The sequence below is a fragment of the Geospiza fortis genome, unplaced genomic scaffold, assembly GCF_000277835.1.
Source record: "Geospiza fortis unplaced genomic scaffold, GeoFor_1.0 scaffold909, whole genome shotgun sequence".
In the NCBI taxonomy this organism is placed as follows: domain Eukaryota; kingdom Metazoa; phylum Chordata; class Aves; order Passeriformes; family Thraupidae; genus Geospiza; species Geospiza fortis.
In genome coordinates, this window is record NW_005054520.1 from 651,685 (window position 1) to 670,491 (window position 18,807).

Genomic DNA, 18,807 nt, shown 5'->3' on the forward strand with positions numbered 1-18,807 from the left:
GCAGCCATGAAGTCGCTGTGTCTGGTCACCGTGGGGGTCCTGGCCATGACGCTGCTCATCGCCAGCATCTCGCTGCTGGTCGCGCACGTCTTCCAGACGGTGGTGGATCTGCAGGTGAAGCAGGTAAAAGCATTGCCGCCTTGCCGGCTCGGTCCTTGTTTGCTGGGTTATTCCTGTTCAAAATAGCCGAGGGAGGGAGGGGGCTGGCTGCCTCCTTGCAGCGGCGGTGGGTGAGTAGGCAGGAGCATCCCTGGGCCGTGAACCCCCCCTGCCCAGCACCACCCGGCTGGGCCGGGGCTCAGAATGGAGCTCAGGCTGCACTGGTCCCTGAGCTGGGTAAAAATCGGGTGAGGATGGGTAAAAATGTCTCTTCTTGAGGCAGCTTTACTGGCTGTGGGGCAGCAGCTGTAGCAAGGAGTCCTCTCCAGAGCAGCAGCGCCTGAGAGGAGCAGGGAGCACCTGAAGCACCTCTTCTTTTTGACATCTCTATCATAAATTGCTTGCAGTTTTCATACCTGTTCTGCTGCTCCATTTACTGGTGCCTCTGGAGCAGGGCCAGAGGTGCTGTGGGCTGGAACACGTGGTGTCTGCCGGTTCCCCAGGCTGGGTGATGGCAGCCAGGCATTTCACCAGGTTGTTCCATACTCGGGGACACCCATCCTGGCGTTGCTGGGGATGCAGAGGCCTGCACTGCTCCTGCCCTGCCTAAGCTTTTGTTTCTCTCCCAGAATGTCTCTGTGCATTTATGCAGTGGCCCAGTGAGAAGGGTCAGCTGTGTTAGTAACTCTCTTGGAATTCCTTTGTAGTGAACAATTATTTATCTATCTGAGGAATATTATTTTAGCTCTTATTCTCACAGAGAAGCCAGGAACGCTAACCCATGAAGGGATTTGTCCAGGGCTGTTGTCTAAGTGGTGACCAGATTATCTGTGATCTCCTAACCTACTGTTCTCTCCTCTGGGCTGTTGACGGGGAGCATTTCCTACCATGGAAACGGCATTGTCTCGATTCGGTTTGGTTTAGGTTGGCACTGAGCTTACAGCTGGTTGTGCCACTTGGAAGCGCAGCTCCATCCCCCTGATCTTGGCTCTCCTTGGGAAGGAGTCTGCCCTCCCCTGCATCCCAGAAGTTCTGCTTCCAAGTGTTCTTGCTGCTGTTAGTGGGGTGGGAGCAGTGCTTTGGAGCAGGACTGTCGGGAATTAGGCGTGATCCTCCTTACGCGCATTATCTCCCCCGGCCGCCTGCTCCTTCATCACAGCAACTTATGTAAGAGCCGCTTGCTGTTCGCTCAGCAGGCTTGCAGTCATGCAGGATAAAGTTTCCAGAGCTCAGGCCTTTCTTTGCTGCCTGCTGCTCTCCAGCCCGTGCTGGCACACATCTGGATTGCAGGGAATGCTCTGCCCGGCTCCCTGCCAGGGGTGCCAGCTCCCGGAGCGCCTTCTGCGGCAGCCACACCCCCGGGCTGGGGAAGCACAGCTTTCAGGCCCACAGCACGCTGCTCCCTGTCACTCTGCTGAGCTGGCTGCTCTCCACATTTGCTTCATCCCACGTGAGCTTCCCCTCATTTGTGTGTAGTCGGGAAAGCTGCTGTCTCTTGTGTAACCGCCTGTGTAGCTTAGAAAATCTTGTGCAAATAGACAAATCTAAATTTGCCTTTGGAATGGGCAAGACCTGAGCTTTTGCAAGGAGTCCCTATTCCTTTGAGGGCTTTCCAGGCGTCCTGGAGCAGGGCTGTTTTTGCAGTCTCAAGTGCAGCTGGAGTGGAGAGCCGTGTTTTGGAGCAGCTGAAGCACCTGTGTTTCCACGGCCAGCACCTGGGAATGGCTGAGGATGGCTCTGCTTTCACTGGAGGTTATGTGCAGCAGCCTTTCCAGCCAAAGGCGGGATCTGGAATACAGAGAAGGTGTGGGAAGACTGGGAATCCAGCCTGCTGTCAGACTTCACATCCCCTTGGAAATCAATGGGCAGATGTGTTGTGACAAGAACACTGGCAGCACTTTTCCCAGAAGACATTCAAATCTCATCGACTTATTCTTTGCTATTTTTTAAAATTTCTGTGAACTAAACGTGCCATCCCAAGCAGAATTCCAAAACCTGTTTGTTATCAGGGCCTAGCACTTGAAACTCTAGAGAGTCATGGGGAAAAATCAGTAATGAACAAGGGTGAATCTTTCCCAGGAGAAAGGCATTCCAGCTGCCAGTGGTGTTGCTTTGTGCTCTCTGGTGGGGAGATGCTGGTGTATTTATTGCCATAGGTGTGCAAGTTCAGAATACAACCTAATATTATATACATTTATATATATGTGTATATATATGCACACACACAATCAACCTTGGAGCTGTGCTCCTCATTTCAGACTTGAAAGTCAGTCAGTCCTTCGGCCCAGGTGTTTCCTTCACACCACATCCCTTAGGCTGAGAATTTTAGAAAACACTCTTCACACCCCTTGAAATTCCACTGGACTTGTCACCAGCCATCTCTTGAGCTGAGTTGGCTGGAATGTTTCAGGCCCAAAAGGATGAGGAAGATGTTTTCTCCTTTGATTTAGCTGATGTGTTGATCATTTTTTGCTGTTGTTGTTTAATGCAAAACACTGGAGCTCTCAGGAGAGTTTAGTATGAAGGCCTAGCTGAAGGATCCATTGGGATGCTCCTTTGGGGCAGGCCATTCCGAGAGAGGTCTGTTCATGCTGGTCTGAACACTTACCCCACCACCTTAACAAGGTGCAGTTAAAATCTGTCATAGATGAACACATAAAAGTGCATCTTTGAATTAAAATGTTTAGAGGTTCCAAGAAATAAAATGAAATAAAGGAATTAAAATTTCTGTGTAGCTTTCAGGAATGTTCAGTACCATTTCCCACTCCCACCATCAGTGCCAGTAGCTGTTATATTTGGGAGGGAAAGCTCCCTATTTATTTCCTGTGTGTAAAGCACAGTCACAGCAAGGAAACAGCAGCAAATGAGAGGGCTGTGGGTTCAGGGCTGGCTGGGAAAGGAGAAGCTCTGATGTCCTTGTAATATCCTGTGATAGACTGAAATATCCCTGGTAACATTTGGTGAAAATCAGAAGAAAAGAGCTTACCATGTTTCATTACTTGTCAGTTTTTGGGAGTCTCTCTGATTCCAGCTCACGAGTTTGCTGTCACTGTGTAATAAATAGACACTTAATTTCTGTGTGAGATGCAAATTGTGCCATGCAATGCAAGAAATAAATCTGGAATGAATATGACCAGTGAATACAGAGATGAGTCTCCTTGGCATAAACCGTAAGAAAACAGGATCAAAAGCACCAACCTGTGTAAGAAATTGTATATATGAGATGCTGGTAGTTCTAGACAAGTGCTCCAAGCTCCTCAAGCGTGTCTGAAACACATTAAATTTTGAGGTGCACTCAGAATAAATGGGATTTAATCCTATGGGGAAAGCAGGCTGCAAGTGCAAAGTGCCACCAGCTGGGCTGGCTCTCACTGCCATTCAGCATTACTGCTGCCATGCCAAGCTCCTGCCAACAAGTTTGTCTTTGAAACAGTCTTCTCTTCATCTCATCCCTCAAAATTAAAATCTACATGGAGAGAAAACAGCTCCTTAAGTAGGAAGGCCAAGAATGAGTCCTGAGGCAAGTGTGGCTGATAAGACCCTGTGAACATTGACCGCGAGCTGGCAGCTGTCCAGCCTGTGCTGCTTCTGAGCTTCCACTCACAATATTCCACTTGTTTTCTCAGAAGAATAAAAAGAATGAGTGTTGATGAGACCCATTTAATTGCAAATCATTCCCCTCCTCCCTTTTTTCCGCCTACAGGTGATGTGGTTTTCAAAGATAGAGTTTTCTTTGTGTTTACTCCTGAACGTTCCCTCTGCCAGCCAGATTTCTCCGTGTGACCACTGCAGCAGTTCAAGAGTTATAACTACATGAAAAGCATTTGATTTGATGGTGGGGATGTTTTATAAATGGGGTGAATTTCATCCAAAATGGGACAGTAATAAAGTGAGAGATTGAGACCTTTGTTGTACAGCTCTACATGACAGGTGTGGTTGTGACTTTCCATGTAAGGTGTATATACTGATAAGGGGTATCACTGAAGTAAGGGAATTAGTGTTTCATTTCCTAAGTGCTTCTGTAATAAGTAATGGTTTATAGCTTGGTTACCAAATAGACTGACACACTGTGGGTCTGGAGATGCAGGTGCTGACATGGCTGTAGGAAAGAAATTAAAGACAGAGGGAGAGCAATCTTTCCCCTATTCCAAGACCTTGGAAAGGCACAAATCCTAGAGTGCCTATGTGAAAGCAATTTGTCATTCACAGTTTTGCTCACAGGCCACTGAAAAACGAAGTCTGATTGCTTTGGAGACAGAATCTCACAACTGTGTTGGAATCTGACATTCTTGGGCAAAGAAATCATCAAGGCCAGGACTCTGTTGGCCTCCCAGCATTGAGTTGTACTTTTATCTGTAATGTTGGCATGTTTTGTGGTGTCTTGCCCCAGGTGGAGGTTTTTACTGATGCAGGAAAGGAGACAGGATTGCTGAGTAGTAACTGATCAGTCTCCCTTCTGAAAAATGCCAGGCACAATTGTCTGTGGGGAGGAGTGGAACTACAAACCAAGCAGTGCTGCCCCTGGCCTGTGGCCAGGAGAGCAGGTGCCTGGCTTGATTGATGTTGAGTGAGCTGCTCCAAAGTAAAGCAGATCTAGAACTGGGGTCTCTCTTGAGTCTTACTACCTGTGCTTGTTCCCAGGGCATGGAATTCCTCTCTCCTGTCAGTGCCATGCAGCATGATAGCACCAGCAGCTGATGTGCCTTTCTCTTGTTTCAGGGAACAGTCCTGAAGAATGGCACAGAAACCTTTGAGGCCTGGGAGGACCCTCCCCCCCCAGTCTACATGCAGTTCTACTTCTTCAATGTGACAAATCCTTTGGAAGTGCTCCAAGGTGCCACTCCTCTCGTGGAGGAGATAGGACCATACACCTACAGGTAGGACCTTTCAGGAGTTCCACACTCCACAAGAACTCTGCTGTGTGAGGAATCCAGAAGGCTTGGGCTCCCATTCTGGGAGAAAACCTAGGTGTTAATGTGTGAGGGGAGATTTATCCAGGGGAGCATGGTCACAGCCCACACAGACGGCACTGACACTTGCAGCTGCTTTCAGATGCGGCCAGTGACTTCTGTCAGATTTTGGGCCAAGTTTTGCTGCTGTTCTTCACTGCTGGACACAGAGGAAGTTAATGCATCCTGGCCTGCTGTCTTGTGAGCTGGGTGATGTTTGGAAGGCTAGGGAGAGCGGAGTGTTGCACAAAAGTGTGACTCACGCTTGCTCAGGAATTGGTTCCTAGCTGGAGTTGCACCATCCATGTAGGTAAAATGTGACCAGAAAAACACTTAGGGTGGTTCTAAAAGGGTCTTCCTGAGCCAACCCTCACTAGAAAACCTGCTTAGCTTTTAAACCTATCTCTCATTTTTACTGATGGATTTACTGAGGCCACGTGCAATGTTAAATACTGTCCAGCTCCTAGAGCTGTCCTGTGTGGCATGGAGAGATTTGAAAGTCTCCCTTACAAACGAGTTTTCCTTTAGATCTGTGATGTGCTCAGCTGCCTGCAGCCATGTCAGCCAGGAGCAGGCCTGTGGCAGGAAGGGCTGTGGTCCTGGGAGTCCTGCTGTGACGCGGAACTCATTCTCACAGCAGGAAGGTGGATTCCTGACTGTCAGCCTCACTTCTGGTCACACAGGCTCATCCAGGCTGGGCACGGGCTCAGTGCCAGAAGGAACTGTCTTTACCTAAGCTGCAAAATTATCAGAATCTCTTGGTATTTGAAAAAAGGCTGGAATGAAAGCAGAAGTTTTTGTGGTAGCCTTGATCTCTGTGTTATCTCTTGCCTTTCAGTTTCCTTCTTCCCACAGCTCAGCTTCCCTTCTCCCCCTGCCTACAATCCCTTCCCCTGTCTCCTCTGCATTCTAGACCTGTTTAGTCCTGGCAAACTCCTTGTGGTATTTTGGCAAAATCCCTGCTATTACAGGAGCAGCAGAGCTGGAGAAAAGATGATCCACAAGCTCTCTAGTTCCCAAGCTTTCCTTCAGGTCTGTGTAGTGTAATGCTGGGCATCAGTCAGCAATGTGTTCAGTGTAAGGAAGATGAACAGGACTAGCTCCAGGGTTCACACAGACTGGCATTCAGTCCTCTTTTCCAGCTTCTTTCCCTTTCCTTAACTCTGAGTCTCTCCTGGGTGTCCCACACCGCCTGTTTTGGGAAGCTGCATCTTGTCCATGGAGGAGCTCGGCAGGGTGGGTGGGGCTGGGACTGGTCCCTGCCCCAGGGGAGGCCCAGCCTGAGCTGCTGCTTTGCTGGAAGAGCTTTTCCCTGCATCCCACACCAAGGGCTGCCTGCGAGCAGGTCCCTGACACCAACCTTCCCTGAGGTGTTCTTGGTGGGGACAGGGAGGGAAGGAAAGAGGCTGCACATTCCAGCTTCTTCTGGCTGGTTTGCTTGGCCTCATTCTGGCATGCCTGGACAGGATTCCCCTGGGCCCTGCTCTTCCTCCATAGAGGGAGAAGGAGAAGTTAGGAAGTGGAGAGCTCTCTTGCAGCAGGTTCTGTAACCCTGGCCTGCTCTGGCTGCATCAGGCTGTCAGCAGTGGGTGGGAGGAGAGGAGCTGTGTGGGAGCACAGGGAGGGCTGTGCCAGCCACACTGCACGCTCCAGCCAGGGAAGAAACTTCCAGCTGCTTCCACAGGCCCTGTGTGGCAAAGCACTGAAGCTTCATTTGGCCTTAGCACATGGCAGAACACCCAAAATGCACAAATGTGAAGTGCATGGCTCTGTGTTTTTATAAAACAGGGTGTTTGGGGAAAGGCTGGGAGTGAACTGGGCCAGACAAGCAGAGAGGAAAAAAATCCAGTCAGTGACAGGGAGGGCTCCAGAGAGTCTCATCCTGCAGCTCAGACTTTTCACCAGCATACATTGTAAAGCATTTCAGGCAGATTCTGTAACAAAAACATAGCAGTGCTGGTGTTTTTAAATCCTGGAAGTTGAACTGGCAGCATGTAAAATAAGTAATTACAAAGTTCAAGCTGCCTGTCTGCCCAAGCCTGCTGAGTCCCAAAGAGCACTGAAATATTGTCTGGTCTTGCACATATTTACAACTTTTTAACTTCAACATCTTAGAGCCTTAGTAACGTCCTACTCATATCCCTCATCAGGGAGTATTATTTTCCTCTCCAGAGCTGGGGAGGTGTCTCAGATTACTCCTGGCCTATTTTAGGAAGGCATTTCACAGCTGTCCATTTCCATCCCCTCAGTTCCAGCCCTGGGGTATGAAATAGATTGCTGTCCAGGAGGGTCTTGCCAAGTCAAGCTGGAAGTGTTGCCAGACCGAAATATTCCTGGGTGGAGGGATGCTGAGGAATGGTAGAGACACTTAGGGTAAGGAAGAGGGGAAGTGGTTGGTTTCTGATAGCAGTAGTTTTCACAGGCCTTTCCAGTTTGCTTTAGATGTGAAAACTGAGCCAGAGTAATGCAGCCTGCTGTGAAGCTGCACTGATGGATCCAGTGCAACCAGGACAGAACCTCAATCCAAACTGGAGGCAGAATATCAGAGCACAACATCTGGCAGAACAATTCTCCCTCACATCTTGTGACTTGACATTTGCCCAGGCAAATGTGAAAGTCAACAGGCTCCTGAGTCACTGCAGGCTGAGGAAACAGGAGGAGTTTCCCCTCCTGTGTGTGCCAGGCGGTGAGCAGCCCGCTGCCATTTCCCCTTTGGGGTTTGCTGGAGCCACAGTGTGTGTCAGCAGAGCTGCAGAATCCTGGCTGGTCAAGTGCTAATGGCAATGCAAATTGACTTTCTCGTCGGGCCAGCAGGTAGCACTTGATGTTCCTTGCCAATTGGACTGGTCTGTCAGCAATCCTGAGTTTTATCCTGCTGTCTGAGTGCTTAGACAGGAACAGCAGCAACCTTCCAGGCCATGGGGAGTGAAAAGCAAAAGTTCAGTTGAATTTCTGTTGTGCCCAGGATTCCTGCTCGAGAATTAAAGGAGAAGAACTAAAATGAGGCTTGTTCTGTGGTTGTGCCACATGTAAGCCCTGGTGCCACGTGCTCTGAAGGCAGCAGAAGGATTCTGGTGGGTTCTTAGGTCAGGCTCATGACACACATGCAGCCTGTGTCTTTCTGGGAGTGGATTTCGCCTGCAGCAGAGGCAAAAGTTTCATTTTCACACTGGACTTCAGGGCAATCTCATATATAGTGCCTTTAAATCCTTCTGAGCCGTCTGAAATTGTTGTCCTTCCTTTGAGGTTTTTAAAGATGAGGCAAAAATACAAAGTGCAGTTAGCACACAGGGTGCCATTTCTGGAAATGCCCCATGAGATCTGCCTCAGCTCATGCAGACGCAGCAGGGAGTTTGTGTCAGTGAGGGCATCTTCTTCCAAAGAACTGAAAATGCCACCCTTTATGTACTTAAAGCAGTAAAACAGCCATAAATTAACTGTGACTAATGCTATGTCTATTTGTTTAACTCAATCAGAGAACAAACTCTTGTCTTTCAGGGAATACAGGCCAAGAGTGCACGTCCAGTTTTTGGACAATGGAACCAAAGTGTCTGCTCTAAACCCAAAGACTTATGTATTTGAACCTGAGAAGTCAGTAGGAGACCCTGAAGTGGACCTGATCAGGACAGTAAATATCCCTGCAGTGGTGAGTTCTCTTTTGTTCCTGCTTGGAATTCATCCTGACACACTTCAGAAGGAGCAGTATGTTGCTTCATCCTGACCCTCTGTGGTAGATGAATGTGATGGAAGAACAAGAGAGGCAGCTCATGTTCTGGGCAGATGCTGGTCTCACTTTGGGGCTGGACTGTTGTGGGGGGCTTATTTTGTTCCTCCCTCTGCTCACATCTCTGCAGTGCCTTCCCCTGGTGCTACAAGATCACACACTCTCCAGGGACAGGGAGAAATCAGGCTTGCTGAGCTTCCATGAGTCAGTGAAACCAGGGAATCAGTGATGTCAAATGCCTAGGAGGAACTCTGGCTTCTGCGTGAGGGTGTTGGGAATGCTTGGGGTTATTTTGTCAAATTTGGAGAAGCTGCCTCCAAGTCTGCTTCTCAAACCAGAAACAAACTGCAGTAGAGCAGTTCCAGACAGAGCTGAATAAAATTAAAGTCAAAAATGCACCCCCAGACTGCGCTAGGTGACCAAGAATCTCATGGTGATCACAGGCAGGCCATTATTTTGGTCTTATACAGGGATAGCATGAGAACAAGCAGATCCCAAGCTGTCACAGAGGCAGTCAGCCTCTACTCAAATACTTGGGGGTGTCATTCAGCCTTTGCTCTCCATCCTGGTTTAGTTTCAGTTGCAGGGTACTTTCATTTCAGCTTTGTCCCCAGCATTTCCAAAAATGCCTGATTTTACAAGTGAATCCAGAAATGCTCTGTATGAGTAGTAGATAGGACTCAGCTTACTGAAAGTTGCAGACAATACAGACCCTGTGTTTTCAATTCCTCCCAGGCATCTCGTGGTGGTAAGGATTATCTCTCCTTCAGATTTTTGGCTGTGATGTACTGTAACAGGCAGTATGAGAAGAACCACAGGTTGGTTAGCCCAAAGGAATGCCCTCCTTTTGTTATGACCTCTTTAAAGGCCTGTTGTCAGCTGGAAAGGAAATAAATGTTTGAATTTTGGTGAAATGGGTGCGCAGCGGAGGAAAGTGTCTGTGCCTGGATGCAGCTGATGGTTTGTTGCCCAGCAAATGTGACCATTGCTCCCTCATTCCCATGCCCTGCAGACTGCCATGGAGTGGACCAGGTCGACCCCTCTGCAGTTTGCCACGGAGGTGCTGCTGCTGCTGTACCAGGAGTCGCTGTTCACCGTGCGCAGCGTGCACGAGCTGCTCTGGGGCTACAAGGACAAGCTGCTCTCCACCATCCATGTCCTGCACCCCGAGATCGACCCCGTCTTCGGGCTCTTCAGCAAGGTAACCCATGGCCACACCTGCTGCTGTTGTTCCTGGGAGTGATGGCACTGCATGGGAGGGATGGATAAGCTTTCCAGGCACAGCATCCTCCGCTATTGCCTGTGCTCGCTTGAATAACATGGGCTTTGTGGGGCCACGTGTGCAAACTGCCAGAAAAATGTCCTGATTTCCTTAGTAACTGACTGAAATTGGATGTTAATTCTGTGCTGGAGCCATTACTGGCTTGCACAGTATTTCTGGTCACTCCATGTCATTTTGGTCTGAGGGGAGTCCTTGCTTCATGGGGATGTCTGCAGTGCTGAGGTTATTTCTGTGGGGTTATTTTCTTCCTGAGGGCTCTTTATTCAGGGGCAGCCCTAAAAGGGAGAAAAGGCTCATCAGGTGTTGTATTTCCTGTGTTTGGGAAGTGTAAGGATCTTTCCCAGTCACTTCCACCTCATTCCTGTTCAGGGTGGAGTTCAATGAACTGCACAGCTCTCAGGGGCAGTCCATCACTCCTGGGGTGGATTTGGAGTGGTGACAGCTTCAAGTCCTGCCACCCCATTGCAGTGAGCAGCCAGCTGCCACAGGAGGAGTGGAGCCACTGAAAGCTCCTGCATCTGTTTGCAGATGAACGGAACTGATGATGGAGAATATGTTTTCCTGAGTGGGGAGACGAACTACCTGAACTTCTCCAGGATTGTGGAGTGGAAAGGAAAAGAGTAAGTTTCTCAGTGTACTGTTGCTTCTGTCACAATCTGCCCCTTGCTTGCCTGAAGCCAGTTTAAAGAGAATGCGAGTGCAACTTAAACCCATTTCAATCCCTTTTGTTGTTAGCAGAGCTGAAGCAGGAGGAATTGGCTCTGTACAGGTCTGATTCCCATTTGCCTGGGCCAGGAGATGGCATGGCCTGACTGCTGGTGGGGCATCTTTTAGCCCTTGCCCTCTTTCCTTCCCTTTCCTCAGGTCCTTGAGCTGGTGGACAACAGAGGAATGTAACATGATCAATGGCACAGATGGGACATCCTTTCACCCGCTAATCAGCAAAGATGAGAACATTTACATCTTTTCTTCAGATTTCTGCAGGTAAGGTGAAGACAGTGGCGGTCAGGCTTCAAAACAGAGTGTTTACATCCATTCCTCTCAAGGTGTCATGTTAGGCTGGTGCTTCTCCTCCTGTGATTTCATTTAACAGTCACAGTGTTCTGCATTTATTTGTGGTGAGAACATGAGAGTTACAAAAAACCCCCCCAATCTGCAGTTAAGGATGTGTTATTTCAAAATGAAGATATATGAGGTGAAAATTTGAACAAAAACTGCAGGGACAGACTGGGCTGTAAGGCTAGTAGTGAGAGGAATGGAAGGATTTATATGAGCTTTCCTTAAGCTTCTTTCCTCCAAAGTCTTCCTCTGTGCTGTGCTTTTTCAGAGAACCCAGGTTGCCCTCTTCAGAGATTTATGACTTTACATGATGCCGTCTGAAAAGTACCAAGGAAATCTTGGCCTTTCCTTCCTTATGTAACACCTTGTGTCCCCTCTTGCTGATTTCCCAGTGCATGAAGAACAAACCCAACCTGGAATTATTTAAATCAATACAGACACGTGTTAGGCTAAATTCAGAACCTGCCAGATTGTTCTGTCTTCCACAACCGTGTTCCTTTCCCGGTCCCTCCCAGGAGAGGTACCAGCACTCACACCACGTGCAGCAGTGATGTGAGGACTGTCTGTTGTGTGCAGCAGCAGGGTGCTGGCATGTGTGTTTGCTGATCAGAGTGTGGTGGGACTGCAACCCAGGGCATCAGCAGGGGCACGTGTGCGGCTGGGCTCAGCGCTGCTGCAGCCTGACAGGCCTGGCCCTGCTCTGCTTCCCCGCAGGTCCCTGTTCCTGGTGTACGACAGCTCGGGAGCCGTGGCCGGAGTGCCCACGTTCCGCTTCGTGCCCTCCTCCATGGTGTTTGCCAACACCTCGGTGAACCCGGCCAACGCCGGCTTCTGCGTGCCCGCCGGCAACTGCCCCGGCACCGGCGTGCTCAACGTCAGCGTCTGCAAGCAGGGTACGGCCCAGCCCTGGCTGCCCCACAGCCCCTGGGGCTTGGGGGCTCCACAGGGGCCCCTTCCCCTCTCTGCCAACAGCTCAGAGCTGTGTGGTCCTCCAAAGCTTCCCCAGGTCCTGCTGGGCATTTGGTTTTGGTGGTGACTCATTGTTCCTGCATTCCAGGTGCTCCAATATTTCTGTCAGCTCCACATTTTTACCAGGCAGATCCAAAGTTTGTAGAGGACATAGAGGGCATGCATCCCAGAAAAGAATACCATGAGACATTTCTGGACATCAATCCCGTAAGTGCACTCTTTTTTCAAGGGTTCTGTAGGTGAATGGATCCAAGTACCTGGGTTCAGGTCACCTCCTTGCGTGGTGGGTGTTGGCATAGTCCCACTGACCTCAAGGAGTCTGTAGTAGTTCTGTGATGCTGGATGGAATGGGAGATCCCTTTGGGCACTTTGGGTCAGCTGTCCTGTCCCTGTCCCCTCCCAGTGTCTCACACACCCCACCCACCCACTCACCGGCAGGGCTGTGTGAGAAACAGAGAAAGGCCTGGAGCTGTGCAAGGGCTGCTCAGCAATCACTGAGCATCCCTGCATTACCTACGCTGTTTTCATCAGGGCTCCAAAACACAGCCTGATGCCAGCTGCTGTGGAGAAAATTAATTCTCTCCCAGCTAAAACCAGTACAGCAGTGATCTCTACACCCCCATAGACAAATGTGGGTCAAGGAAAAGAGCACAGTCATGGCCTGCCTGGTTTACAGAAACAGTGCTCTGACTCACCGGGCTGTTATGTGCAGCTAAAGCAGGAGGAAATTCCACAGCTGCTCTCCTCAGGCCCAGTGCAGATCCTGCTGCGTGGTGTGTAACAGAACTGCATTCTCACAGTTCTCGTTCTTTCACCTTCACTGGGTTTTTTAACACTGATCTCTTTTATTCTCCAGCTGACAGGGCTCGTCTTGCAGGCAGCCAAGCGGATGCAGGTCAACGTTCACGTCCGAAAATTACCTGAATTTTTGTGAGTGCTCTCTGCTTCTGGGTGGAGTCTCATGTCTAAGCTGATGTTCAGCATGATTTGTTCTGCAGTGTTCTGATGGAATATGGGATGGAGAGAGCAAGTGTGAGAGAGGGAAGTACAATCAAATCTCAGTTCTAAGGGGCAGTATGCTCCCCTCTCACAGATTCTCGGGGTCGGCTGCTTGTTCTCTGCCCCCGAGGTGAGTTGGGTGGTCCAGGGAGCGACCCCAGGCTCTGAAGAATGAGACTGGACTCTCTGTTGTTCGGTCTTCAGGTTGTTTATTAAGTCTTATCTACAAAATTTTCTCCCTGGCAGACAGAGGTCTGACCAGCAAGGCAGCCACGACGCTCTCCGACCGCTCCCAAGGCTGCGTCATCTTTTATACTACAAATCACGTATATCATATTTACCTTTACCTTCCAATACCTATCACCCATGTTAGACAGTGCAGCTATATTCTAAACCAATCCCCAAGTGCTAACATCACAGCAGAAGATGGAGGCCAAGAAGAAGAAGGAGAAAGGCTGGACACACCCAGTTCCTTCCATCTTGCCTCCTGAACCCCCATACCAAAAAACCCAAAATCTTCTTTTCCAGCCCGTGATAATTTCACTATTATTCTACCTAAACTGTTGTGGTTTGCTGATCTTCATATAAGGTTGGTAATTTGCTCCATGGGTCATAATCAAAACCACAGGTGTCTTGGGCTCTGTGACAGGGTCTCTGAGACCCCTAGCAGGGGTCCTGGTGTCCTGGACAGCCAGAGGTGTGTCCTGGGTCCCGACAACAGATCAAGCAGATTCTGTAGTTCCACCTGCAGAGTAAAGAATGCTGAATGGCAGTTACTCCTCCTGATGTTTCCTGGCACAGCTTGCCTGTAATAACTACAGCCCAAGTATTTTATCTACCCAGTTGCCTTGGGAGACTCAGGGGTGTTCTTCAGGCTTGTTTCCCAGTGCCCAGGAGCTGTCACAGTAACACAGCTCCTGCCTGAGCTGAGATTCCCCATGTGCCAACTGTTGGGGGATTTTTGCTGCTGTGCCCATGTGGCTTGGACAATAGTTCCTGTGTTTTACAAGTAGGAGTAACCTTCAATACATCAGCTTAGCTCAATTCCTGCTGCCTGGCACAAATCTGTCACTCAGTTACCAATGAGCCCTGGATGGATCCCTGTCTTTCACTGCCCACCAAATCCCAAAATACACCCTGCTCCCGAATCAGAATTTATCCATCTGTGAGATTGAGATTGTCCTACTCCAGCAGGGAGGTGAAAATACACAGCAAAAAGGAACAGCTCAGAGGTTTTTTAGGGACACTTTCCTCTTTCATTGTTCTTGTATAATCTGTCTTCACAACCCTCAAGTGGAAAAGTTCCAAACCCATAATTTTTTTTTCCATGCAGTGAAACCGGCAACATCCGAACGCTGATTTTCCCTGTGATGTATATAAATGAGGTAAATAGTTTTGCTGTCTTTCCAGCATTGTGGCATGTTAATGCTTGCAGAAATACCCTCTGAGCCTGCCAGAAAAGAAAATGCCAATTTTCTTGTTGTTTGTACAGCAATAGCTAGGAAGCTGTTGCTGTTTCTTAACTAACACCCTCCTGCTGTTTGTTGTACTGTTAATTTCAGCCTTCCCTAACACTCTCAGTCAGACACTCCTTTTAAACTGAAAGGAGTTGGCCATGAGGAAAAGGGGTGCTCAGACAGAGGCAGGACTTCAGGAGATCACACCTTTTCCTGAGTCATCTGCTGTGAATATTCCTGTGCTGTAGTCAGATGACTGAATCAATTTGTGTTAGTCCGTTCCTAAACCAAAAGTTAAAAATCCCTATTTTCCTTTGAAATAGACTAGGTAATCCCTGTGCCCCCTGGAAGAATTTTAGGGGGAAAGTGTGTCAGGAAGCAGTGAAGCAGTTGTGGAGAGTTGTGGGAGTGTTGTTTCCCTGCCCTTCACAAAAGTGATCTTACAGAAAGCACAGAAATAAATAAAGGTTTGGGGTTTTTTTTTTAATTTCCTCTTCATCTCTCTCTGCTCCAGAGTGTTCTGATTGATGAAGCATCTGCCAGCAAACTCAGGCACGTCCTGCTGGAAGCCAGTGTTGTGACTGGGATCCCCTTTGTAATCATGGCTCTGGGGATTGTGTTTGGGATTGTTTTCATTGTGCTGGTGTGCAGGTCCCAGAGGATAACTGAAGAGGTAAGCAGCACTTGCATTTGACTTTGCTTGCTGTCCATCTGCTTGCATTTAGTTTTTCTTTCTTTTTCCTTTTTTCTTTTTTTTTTTTTTTTTTTTTTTTTTTGTGGTTGATTTTACCTTTTGGTGTTTTTCTGCACGTGTTTTTATCTTGTTTTTGTTGGGAATGACCTTTCTAGGGAGGGGAAGTTTTAATAGACTCAGAATAAACGCGCCAAAGCAAAGGAGTGGAGTTAATCCGAGAAGCCTGGTAAGGCAGGTCCTGTCTCTGTGCCAATTCCCTTGCCAACAGTAGTGAAATAAATCAGCCTGTCTAGAGGACCCTGAAGGATAAGATGCAAAACTTCCACCATATCTGAGGACAGATTTAGTTGGTGTCAGTGTTCTCAGCAGAAGAATTGCGCTGTGCCAGTGGGTTATGTTCCAGAATCACGATGCAAATTTGTGGCCAAAGAACAGATGAATTGCACAGACAGCAGCAGCAGCAGGAAGTATTCTCCACTATTGTCTATTTACAAGACAGCCTGTAAATCTGTTTATGAGCGCTTCTGTCCCAAGATGACATGCTGGCATAAGGCGCCTGTCAGGGCGAAAGCTGATGCCAACATTTCACCTTAACAGGGCTCAGATGGCACCAAGTGTGGAGCCTTTGGTTAGAGGAATAGCCTGGGTTCTCTAGGAGGCTGTTTTCTCCTCATAGTTGCTGTGGGCTTACTGTGTTCTCGTGTGTTTGGTGTTCCCTAAATGCTGTTTTACAACTTCCTTCTGTGCCTGGGGAACCCCTTTGGATCAGTGGGTCCCACTGCCATCCCATCCCCATGCACTTCAGTTTCCTGTGCAGGAGAGACTGGTCCTTTTTCCTTTCCTTTTTTTCTGAGCCTGCCTGTGCTGTCAGCAGCTCAGCCAGGGTGTCCCAAGGCCTGTCCTGGGAATTCCTGCCCCATCCTGCATGCCCAGCTTCAAACCAGCTCTTTTGGATGTGCTGGAACACTCTGCAGGGGTCAAAGTGACAAAGGACCACCTGCATTCCATGCTTTTCCTGCTTTGCTTTTTGTTGCTTTTCCTGCAAGCAGAGTTCATCCAGCAGTCTGCAGCTCTTCTTGTGCTCCCTGGCTGGTTCTGGCCTTCCCTCCTGTGTCAGGGGCTGCAGCAGGGCCCTGCCCAAGCTGCCACCCACCCTCTGGTGCTTCCTTAGTGCACCCTGGCTCTCTTGGAGGGAATTGTCCTTAGAAGTAGGAGCTTTTCCTTTCCCTGCTTGGAGGCTTCCCATGGTGGAAGGTCTCTGATGGCCACGTTTCACTTGCTGTGATTTTGTTCTTGCAGAGCACGGAAGAGGAGAGGTCCCCACTCATCAGGACGTCTTAGTAGGTTTCATTCCCCCTGTGAGCTTGGAGAGCAAACGATTAGAGCTGACCTAACACCAGCTGTCCCCTGTGGAGCCATGCTTGTGTCCAGCGCCACTTTTGGTGGGACAGAGGTGGAAGGGAGTCTGCACTGGCAGCCAGGGAGGAGACTTTTCTCTCAGCTACGTTCCAACTTCCAAACTCCATTTGCAAACCGCTCTGGATCCTGCTTTTCTCAGCCCTGCCCTCTGTTTGTACCCGCACTGGCAGCCACAGAGGATCAGCACCGGGGGCCAGCCCCGTTCCCTGTGGGAGTGACACGGGTGGCAGTGCCAATGGCAGCGGGCTCCTGGATGGCCCTGGGACAGGGACACACAGGCTGTGGGCTGGGTGCTGCCCTGTCCATGATGTGTCCTCACTGCAGAGTGTTTGTCACTGATGTCCTTGCTCCTGTCACAGCACAGTGTGCAGCTGACCCGCCCCAGAGGTGCAGCTCCGCGTGGGACCGAGCCAGCGGCTGGAAGTGCTTCTCCATGCAGAGCACCTCGGTGTTCCCACTCTGCTTGCTAGCCAGGCTTTTATCCTTCGGGTGTGGGCTTTGTTCTGCAGCTTCAGGCACCACAGCTCAGCCGTGCTCCTGGGCTGCAGGGGACACAGCCGCTGGGTGGTGCTGTGGGGGTTTGCTGGGAATAATGCAGACTTGGCATGTGTGGGATGAGAGCGCCACTCCGTGTAATGGACAGGGTCCTGAGAACTCCTGACACTTTTTTACTTGTCAAGCAGAAACTTGTGTTAAACGTCACCAAGGTTCCTCCCCCCCTTCCCCATTAAAAGAATATTCTCCTCGAGGAATGTTTCCATTAGGTAGTGAACTGTGTGTTCCAAGTGTGTAACTGTCTTCTAAAGAGGGGCATTGGGGTGTGCATTGCTTGGGCCTGGTTTGGGGTCTTTTTCCTGACTGCTGCTTTGGTTCCTTCCCTGTGACAGTGGGGAGGCCCTTGAATGGATTCTGCAGAGCAGCTCTGGCTGCCCCTGGATCCCTGCAAGTGTCCAAGGCCAGGCTGGATGGGGCTTGGAGCAGCCTGGGATCATGGAAGGTGGCCCTGCCCACTGTGAAAAACAGAATTCACTGCTTGGAATTTTGAGAAGTTTAATAATAATAGGATTTAAAAAGGACCATATTACCAGGGCTGGGGTGCTCCTGAGCAACAGCTAAAGAACACCCCGGTGTATGCAGCCAGTGTTATCTTTATACTGTTACATGAGATACATGCATATTCATGTGTTCCCCGCATTATTCAAACATTCTTGTGAACTTTGTGATGTTTTGGGAACTCCTTTGTTTGACTTTACCATCCAGCTTATCTGCATGACATCCTGGGTGTCAGGTCAATATATTTTTCTCCTTGTGCCTACATCCTGCTGTTTCACATCCCCTGATAAGGATTTAATGTGTCCTCCTTAAATTTAACGTGGTATTCTCTAATTGTCCTCCAGTGCTCTGGTTTGTGTCAGGGTTATCTTATCACTTGGACAGGTTGGTCAGTGCGTGGCCTTACACTGTTTTTAGTTACACAAAAGCCTCTTTTTTAAAACATCTTATGTTTTGCTAAGATCTACAACACAATACATTCGTCACACTATTATTTCCATGAGTGATACACAGATATTATATTGATTACACCACTATTTCTATAAGCATCACAGTGCATGCTTAAGCTCATAGATGATATTTTATTAACATGCAGCTATAAAGAGTTATCATTGATGCTGTTTCTAAATACTTCTAATCACTAACAACATGCATAGGCTACTATATAAATGCAACAGCCAATATTATCTGGTCATTTTCCACACATGGCAGGGAGCGGAGCACGATGGGCTTGAAGGTGCCTTCCAGACCAAGCTCTCCTGGTATTCTGTGACAACACTGTCACCCCAAACCTTGTTTTGTGGGAATAATCCTGGGAAAATGGAAGGAAGCTGTTCCTCACGGCTGTGGGGTGCCCGTGGGAGCCCTCGCTGGGAAGGAATTGTGTCATGTCCCGGCCTGCCCGCTAGCTCCTGCAGCGGAGACACCCAAAGGAACGGCGGCTCTGTGGTCCCGGTGTTGGGGAATCCCGGGAATGCCCGCGATCCTCATGGAAGAGCTGCTCGGCTTTATTCTTCTTCATTCATTTCCCTTGGGACACTAAGCCTCTCGCGGGACCCCCGTCCCGCTGCCCGCAGTGGTACAGCCCGCTGGCGCGCGCCGAT

General features: G+C 49.2%; 1 protein-coding gene across 1 annotated transcript; it reads left to right on the top strand.

Moving 5' to 3' along the window:
* Window positions 1–6: 6 nt before the first annotated feature.
* SCARB2 (scavenger receptor class B member 2) lies at window positions 7–17,423 on the top strand. Its single transcript, XM_005429047.3, has 12 exons — window positions 7–123; window positions 4,819–4,976; window positions 8,547–8,694; window positions 9,785–9,973; window positions 10,583–10,674; window positions 10,919–11,038; window positions 11,828–12,006; window positions 12,171–12,289; window positions 12,939–13,012; window positions 14,415–14,466; window positions 15,053–15,211; window positions 16,532–17,423. The coding sequence occupies exons 1-12, from the start codon at window positions 7–9 to the stop codon at window positions 16,571–16,573; spliced, it is 1,449 nt and encodes a 482-aa protein (XP_005429104.1). The 3' UTR covers window positions 16,574–17,423.
* The last annotated feature ends 1,384 nt before the right edge of the window (window positions 17,424–18,807 follow it).

Excerpts from the sequence above, each read along its gene's own strand:
- SCARB2 (XM_005429047.3), top strand. The coding sequence starts at position 7 with ATGAAGTCGCTGTGTCTGGTCACCGTGGGGGTCCTGGCCATGACGCTG. Across the intron at positions 9,974-10,582 it reads TCTTCGGGCTCTTCAGCAAG|ATGAACGGAACTGATGATGG; the intron begins GTAACCCATGGC and ends ATCTGTTTGCAG. Across the intron at positions 15,212-16,531 it reads CCCAGAGGATAACTGAAGAG|AGCACGGAAGAGGAGAGGTC; the intron begins GTAAGCAGCACT and ends TTGTTCTTGCAG.